The sequence below is a fragment of the Peromyscus eremicus genome, chromosome 11 (genome assembly GCF_949786415.1).
Source record: "Peromyscus eremicus chromosome 11, PerEre_H2_v1, whole genome shotgun sequence".
NCBI lineage: Eukaryota > Metazoa > Chordata > Mammalia > Rodentia > Cricetidae > Peromyscus > Peromyscus eremicus.
The window spans coordinates 48,599,975-48,608,593 of NC_081427.1; the positions used below are offsets into that span (position 1 = coordinate 48,599,975).

At 35.5% G+C, this 8,619-nt stretch overlaps 1 protein-coding gene across 1 annotated transcript in view; it reads right to left on the reverse strand.

Annotated features, from left to right (window-relative positions):
• Cenpk (centromere protein K) overlaps window positions 1-8,608 on the reverse strand; it is a 35,233-nt gene extending 26,625 nt beyond the window's left edge. Inside the window, exons 1-4 of the mRNA XM_059276143.1 lie at window positions 8,507-8,608; window positions 6,513-6,663; window positions 4,585-4,641; window positions 2,119-2,191 (exon numbers count right to left, since the gene is read on the reverse strand). Of these exons, the coding sequence (XP_059132126.1) occupies window positions 2,119-2,191; window positions 4,585-4,641; window positions 6,513-6,629 (247 nt within the window). The 5' untranslated portion in view covers window positions 6,630-6,663; window positions 8,507-8,608. The remainder of the gene's footprint in view (window positions 1-2,118; window positions 2,192-4,584; window positions 4,642-6,512; window positions 6,664-8,506) is intronic.
• Between the last annotated feature and the right edge of the window lie 11 nt (window positions 8,609-8,619).

The following is an 8,619-nucleotide window of genomic DNA, read 5'->3' on the forward strand; positions in this document are numbered from 1 at the left end:
ATTAAGACAGAAAGAGGCACAGGGAAGCTCATATGAAGACAACAGAAGATGACTGCTATAGTTAAAATAAATGTTTCCCAAAGGTCTATATGTTAAAGGCTTGGTCCCCAGGACGATCTAATTGAGAGGTACTATGATCCTTGAGCAGATGGGACCTTGCGGACAATCTTTAGATCATTAGTAGCATGACTTCGAAGGAGACTGTGGCACCCTGGTCTCTTTTTCTCTGCACCAAGGCTCATGATTTGAGCATTGATCTGTTGCATGTACCTCAGCATTGCCATCAGGCAATAGGTATGTCTAATTTTAGATCAGAACTTCAAGGGCATTTTCTAGGTTACTTTATTGCCAACTTTATAGGATTTAGAATCTCATGGAAATAAACCTCTGGGCACAATTATGACATATTTTTCTATATTAGGTTAATGGAAACGGGAAGACCCACTCTAAATGTGTTCATTACTATTCCATGGACTAGGGTCCCAGATGAATTAAAACAGAAAGCAAGCTGAACATAAGCATACATCTCTCTCTGCTTTATAACTGTACAAAAAGTGACCAGCCAATCCTTGTTCCTATCTCCTTACCTTCCCTGCCATGATTTTCTACATCCCCAGAACTTTAAGGCAAAATGAAGCCTTCCTTTCTCAAGCAGCTTTTGTCAGGTATATTATAACAACAATAAAATAATTAATATAGACTACTAGAATCCAGAATTATGACAAAATAAATTTCCAATGTTTAAGCTACATATCTCAATATACTCTGTAAGATCCTTTGTCACAGCCTTAGTAAACTAATTAAGCAGTCATTAATATAACACACAGAAGCTTACAATATAATGCTGGTATAGCATGTAGGATAATAATTGAATAAAGTATGATAGTGTACATACCAGCAATCCTAGTACATGGGAGGCTGAGGCACAAGCACCTTAAGTGCTAGGCTAGCTTTAGGCTATGTTTACACAGCCAAAAACCAACAAAAGAACAACTGAGTACATTTCTTTAAAGAATACCTTCATTTTTAATAGCTGCCTAAGAGATGCTCAAGAAGGAAATACTGCTAAGAAGGAAAAATGTATACACTTTAAAACAAATTTTAAAATTACAACTGTACACTCTTTATTCCTACCTGAAGTGCTAAAAGTAGAGGCTAACAAGCAGTAATGAGAATGTAGAACAATTACAGAATTGGCATGACTAAAGTAATAAAACCAAGGATACAGATGATACTAGAAAAGAAGGCAGCCTAGCACTACTACCTGGAAAATCCCCAAAACTGACACAAAGAATAAAATAGACAAGGGAGGCTAAAACTGAAAGTGGTTGTGGTAGGGGGAGTCAAAGGAAGAGTAATGAAGGAAGAAGAAAAAGAAGATAGATGTGGGAAAAAAACAGATCTCTCTCTCTCTCTCTAGAGAGATATATATATATATCTCTCTAGAGAGAGAGAGATAACCAGATACAAAAATACACAGCACAGGAAGCTTAGACTTTTATAGTAATAATACAAACAAACAACAACAACAAAAATAAAATCTACTAGTTGAGTATTACAACTATAACATTTAAGCCACCTTCTAGTCTTTAAAAATAGGGAAAAATATATTTGGCTCCCATTGGACAAGTCAAGAAATAGCATAAAAACTACATGTTCCCTATTCTAAAAAGCATAGAAAGGAATTTTTCCACTGTGCAAGTCTTATTCATTAACAGTTCACGATTTCTACTCAGTTCAAGGCAATGTTTTTTACTAAAATAATAACTACAATAAGGTCTTCATAGTCCATGTAGAAAGGAAAGAAAAATGTGTGATACCTAGTATCAATGACTGTGGGCAATTTCAAGGACAAATGGATCTTGTCATTCTTGAGGTCTTTAAAAATTTTTTTTTAATTTTTTTTATTTTTTTGGTTTTCTGAGACAAGGTTTCTCTATATAACAGTCTTGGCTGTCCAGGAACACGCTCTGTAGACCAGCTTGGCCTCAGACTCACAGAGATCCGCCTGCCTCTGCAGGGATTAAAGGCATGTACTACTACCACCCGGCGACGTCATTAATTTAATATGCCATTAATTTGTCTACAACAATATGAACCTAAAAATAAGAATCTTACTTTCAGGTGTTCTTTTGTTCCAATGACCAAGTTCAGCAGTCAAACATTTCACTTGCATAATAAGTAATGAGAGCTATAAGAGGAAAAAAAAAAAGAGATTTCAAGGTATTTCCTGTAGAATATTGATGAAAATAAAATCAACACTGTAATACTAGTTCTAAAATAAGTGGTTATCAAAATAGCATCACCAAAAAGATTCTACTACCATACTAACTATAGCTCCTAAATGGCTTTCACAGCAATGATACAGTATGCTATTGAAAATAAAGAATTCTGCTTTACAACTAAAACTAAAAGTACCTAAACACATTACATTTACTTCCTAAATATATCTTAAAAAAACACAAAAAGATGATAACATAGCAAGACATCCTCCCCCACAAAAGAAATGAAAACAGGATGTTATGTCTTGCCAGAATTTTCAGTCCAGTTTTCCTTAAATATGTTCATTTCCTCTTTGTGATCTTTCAAAATATTGTAACTGCTTTTAATTGTACTGTAAAAAGAAATGAGCCACATGTAAAAAACATTTTTTAAAATATATCAGTAGTTTGCAAAATATATATACCTTATCCTGAAACAAATTATGATTAAGTGTGTTTTTGGTGTGATAATGACAAATTTGATCCTGCTATAAAATTAAACAACACTTTCTAATAATAAAACAACAGTAATACTGTGAAAGTAATAAAATATAAAACTTTTCTCCATAAAATTATCTAACTTTTTGCTTCAGAAAGGGGATTAAGCCAGGTAGTGACATAAGCTTGCATATAAGCACTCAGAGATTCAGTTCAAGACCAGCCTTAGCAACATAGCAATTTCAAGCCAGAGCAGGCTGCATGAGACCCTCTCTGCCTTTAAAAACCAACAAAACACAGAAAACTGAGCTTGAGTGCTAACAGTATGAAGGAACTATACATGCAGAAATGAGGTATCAAAGCAAATTAGGAACTGCTACTTCTTAAAAGGCCTGCTCATAGCATCAGCCCTTGACTTGGATTTGTGATCTTGGAATGATTTCAAGATGGTTTCCAAATGCCTAACTCTTTAAGAGTGGCTTTCAGTGCCAAAACGATTCAAGCAGGGTACGGTTTATGTTGAACACCTGCTTTATCTTCTGGCATTTTGACATCTTCCAGGTAAACAATGACTACATCACCAGTTTGCACTAAAAATTTTGGACACCAGGTTTCTCCAATGTTAATCAATGCTTTACATCACAAGTTGATAGTCTAATTTAAGAAAGTGTTAAGTGAATCTATTGTGAGACAACTCCTGAAAAAGTTCATAATCTCATTCCCTCTCAACTTTACCCACACCTTTTCCCTTTGCTGATCTGACTCTGCATCCTTTCACCATAACAAATCTTAGCCACAGTAGACTATAGACTAAGTCCTATGAGTCCTCTTGGAGAATCATAAAACTTACAAATGATCTTGAGGACCAGTTGCACAACAGGAAACCACAAACTATATTCTTCGGCTATTTGTAACTTAGGATAGTACTTGTTACAGGTATACAAACACTCCTAACAAAGTCAGTGCTTGGTGTACTAGGAGAAAACCACTCCATTCCTTTGTAGGTCTAGTGTCCAGTGATTCATATTTAGTAAGGTTTCAATTTCTACAATAAAGGAACCATATTTTCCCAAGAAAAAAAGACAGGTTAGTTAACACATAATGAATTTTAAAAATGGTATATTGTTAAAACTTTTACAGTACACTGTACACTGTATATGTACAGACTCTAAAACATTTTTATGGACACAAAAATGACACCGGGAGTTCCAAACTTTGGTGCATCAAAGTTTATAATTGTATTTTCCTGAGGAATTGCTCCTTTTATTAACATGTTGTGTCCCTTTTTAAAAATCTCTTCTAATTACTTCTGGTTTGAAAGGTTTTTTGCCAGATATAAAGATAGCTAGGCCTGTTTGTTTACATTTTCTGTTTCCTGGTGTTTTTTCCATCCTTTGATACTAAGTTTTGGGGAATCTTTGCTGGATAAGTGTGTTTCTTGGAGACAATATATAGGTAGTTCTTGGCTTTGGTTTTTATTTTAAATAGAAGAGTTCTCCAACTGTTTCAGGATACATGTATTAGAGTCAGTGAGATGGCTCAGCAGCTAAAAGGGCTTGTTGCACAAACCTGGCAACTTCAATTCAATCCCTGAAACCTAGTAAAGGTGGAAGAAGAGAACTGACTGGACAAAGTTGTTCTCTGACTCCCTCCGCCACACACACACACACACACACACACACACACACACACGCTGTGGCACACATGGCCCCCCACCCCCATCATATGCATGTATACACACATACACACACAAAATAATTTTTAGTTAAAAAAGAATATAGGTATTAACAAAGTTGTTTATTGGAATAAATATAAAAATGAACTTTTTTTTCAAAAATAACAAATTTTGCTTACCTATTTTCTAGAACAGAATATAAGTCCATACCTGAGCATTTGATTTAGTGAGTGTCTCAGTTCCAGTGAGTAATAATTTATTCTGACACTTGATTTAAAAAAGTAAAAAAAGAAAAAAATGACATAATTATAATCCATAGACAATTCCCTTCTCCTCCCTTTTTATACTAACCCCATAAAACACTCTTCTAAAAAAAACTTATAAATATGTGATACAAAATCTATTTAAATTTCCACCTAAGAAAATGAGGAAGGCAGTCAAATTAGTTGCAAAGTGAATATATAAGAAGGAAAAAGGAAGAGTCATACGTGTAGCGCAGTGGTAGAGCATCTACACAGAGCCTTTGGTTCCATCCCCCTCACCCTCCACAGGACAGTGACTACTAGAATAAAGAAATAAAACATCCAGTAGCTAGCATGAATTGTAAGTTACAAAAAAATGTAAGGAGAAAAAAAATGGGAGGTAAGAGAACAAGAGAGAAAGTACTATAGAATAATAACAAAATAAGTAATTAAGAACATAAGAAAAGCCAGGCAGTAGTGGCGCACGCCTTTATCCCAGCACTCGGGAGGCAGAGGCAGGTGGATCTCTGTGAGTTGGAGGCCAGCCTAGGCTACAGAGCGAGATTCAGGAAAGGCACCAAAGCTACACAGAGAAACCCTGTCTCAAAAAAAAAAAAAAAAAGATGAACATAAGAAAATAAGCCTCCAAGAGACATTGTATGCCAGACTTTAAAAACATCCAATAATGTTAATAACTGTATTTGATAGGTAAAAATATGAGTAACTCAAGTCTTATTTGTCCGCATTTCTGGTTGCAGTAATATAATTAAACCCAAGTTTCTAGAGAAAAATAACAAAAAATAATTATAAAAATATCTAGTAAGTACATTAATGATATACAGTACCAAAGATTTTGCCAAATGATTTTTTTAAATACTCCATTCGTCTTTCTTGCTGACAGTTTACTGAAAGAACAGGATGCTATAAACATAAAAAATTCATTCATCACTCCTGCTCTGACACTTTACTTAAGTACTACATGTATCTGATTTAAATCATTACTGTGGTATGCTAAAGAGAAATTTTACCAAAATAACATAGCATATCAAGTGTCTCTAGTTCATTAAAACAAAAATAAATATACATAATTTCAAGCTCAACATTTGTATTCATGTTTCACTCATAATCCTTAATTATATATTATTTCTATATTCTACTGGCCCAAAACAGGTATTAAAATAATTTATGATTCCCTCTAATCTTACATTCATTAACTTCTGTGTCCTTTTGTTTCTAACCTCCTTAAAACCTTTTGAATTCATTCCTTTTTTTTTTTTTTTTATGGTTTTCAAGACAGGGTTTTTCTGTGTGACAATCCTGGCTGCTTTGTAGACCAGGCTGGCCTCTGCCTCTCAAATGCAGGATTAAAGGCGTGCGTCACCACCACAATACTGTTAATGGTACATTATATACAATATTATAAATGACTATTGTGTCTATAAGAAAAAAAAATCTCCTTGAGAGGCAGAACTACCATCACTTTTTTCCTGTCTAATATAAAGTTTCTTAAGAGAATGCTTTTAGTTTTTACACATTTTATATATATATATATGTGTGTGTGTGTGTGTGTGTATATATATATATATAATTTATAAAATAATATGGGAAACTGTTAGTTTCCTAAGTTTATTATGTAAATCTTTTTTTTTTTTTTTTTTTTTTAAAGATTTATTTATTTATTATGTATACAGTGTTCTGATGCACATATCCCTGCAGGCCAGAAGAGGGCGCCAGATCTCATTACAGATGGTTGTGAGCCACCATGTGGTTGCTGGGAATTGAACTCAGGACCTTTGGAAGAGCAAGCAGCGCTCTTAACCTCTGAGCCATCTCTCCAGCCCTTATTATGTAAATCTTATATTCACTCACATATCACTTTTATTTGTTGATACTTACTTCTTCCATGTCTTTCCACATTTCTTCACATTGCTTAATAAGTTCTTCCTCGGGATCTATACCAACTTGCATGTCTGTAGTAATATCTGGATCTAGTTCTAGTTGATTCTCTGACATATCCTTTATAGTTTTCTTCACCTTAGTGGAAAAACTAAAGTAAAAAGGATACATGCATTTAGCAACCATTTGCCGAATGTAGCAGTGACTAACAGACAAAAATCCTTTGAGAAACATGAGCACACTAATGTTGGAGGGAATATTTTAGTATAGCCATTATAGAAAAGAATATGATATGGCTGTAACAGCAAAAACTAGAAACAGAACTACCACAGGATCCAGAAATTCCACTACTAAACATATATCCAAACAAATAAAGCCATTATGGAAAAGATATCTATCTACAGTCTCTTGTTTCCTACAGCACTATTCACAATAGCCCAGACATGGAGTCAACTAGGTGTCCACCAACTGAAGGACTGATAAATAAGATAAGGTTCTTCCACTGGAATAGGATGGTCAGTAGAATAGTAAGAGTGCAAGAAACAGGTAGGTGAGTAGATGTTTTGGCAAGAGCTGGTGGAAGTCCTGTTTGGATTACTTCTACCTACTAAGTGAAATGGTAACTGTAGTAATCAGTTGTGAGTAAGGATAGAGAGAAGGAATTTGAAATTTAAGAGCAGATACAGCCCATGCCATTAATCCCAGCACTTGGGAGGCAGAGGCAGACAGATCTCTGTGAGTTCAAGGACAGCCTGGTATAATAAGGAATTCCAGGACAGCCAGAGGTACATAAAAGAAAAACCCTGTCTCAAGGGGGAGTGGGGCTGGAGAGATAGAATATTCCTTAAAGTTTTTACAATCAAAAATTTAAGAGTAGAGGGGGGAAGGTATATAAAACAGTTATATAAAAGAACTCAAAGAATATAAAGCAGTTTTGGATGATGGCCCAATTAAAACAATGAGCTGGGCGTGGTGGCGCATCCCAATACTCTGGAGATAGAGGCAGGTGGATCTCTGTGAGTTGGTCTACAAAAGCAAATTCCAGGATAGTCAGAGTTGTTATAGAGAGAAACTCTGTCTCCAGAAACCAAAATGATGATGATGATGATAGCATATTAAAAAGAATGATAGTCATCCAGGAGCTAAAATTATGCAAGTAAAGAAAAGTAACACAAGGTTACTAGATGGCTGCTGCAAAGAATAGGAGATGATATCAAGAGATTTAAAGTTAAGTAAATTTATAGATGTAAATGGAGAAATAACAAAAAAGAGGGCTTCCAGGTTACAATGTCAAATGCAAATCAGAATAAACACCATCCCAAAGTTTTTATTCCTATGGAATTAAGTTTTTACTCCTATGGAATCAAGTTTTATATTGCTTAACCAATAAGTTACCAACAGAATTGTAAAATAGATCTAAATAGATGCAACACTATACCGTTCCTACGTCATTTAAGTCAATAATGTAAAGATGTCAATTCTCCCCAAATTGAACTAATTTATCTTAATTAAAGTCTAAAAAGCGACAAAAAGTCGCACTTGATGAGTAAATTCTAAAACCTATACAGAAACATAGAGATTCCAAAATAGCAAAGACCCATTGTACATAACTATTAAATGGAGAATTGGCTCGTGAACGGGCAAATTGAAACACGGAACACAACTGCTTCACATACACACGCTAGTTAAAAAGAATATTCTAATAATGGGAGCCCATCTTATAAATTATAGTAAATTCAATATACATTCTAGCTGATAGAGATCTACTTCATTCTTTTTAACAAAAAGTGCCTTCCACCCTCTCCCGCCCCTCCGTCTTTTTCTAGGATAACCAGCTAGGTTCTGGAATGCCATTGGCCAGAGAGGCAGAGAAGAGCGGGGCATCCAGTTCCCAGGCTGTAAGCATCCGATTTTGGGGGGCTGGGTCTCCCAAACCCACCAGCTCCCATCCTGGACGGAAAACCAGGACGATTACCGCGCTCTCCCGCGCTTACCTGCCAGAGCCAGTTTTAACTCACGTCAGTCCCCTCCCAGGCCCTGTCAACACAGCCAGGCCGTGTCGTTTGCGCGCGCTGCTCGCTGATTGGATCAGCGCTGGCTCAGCCCA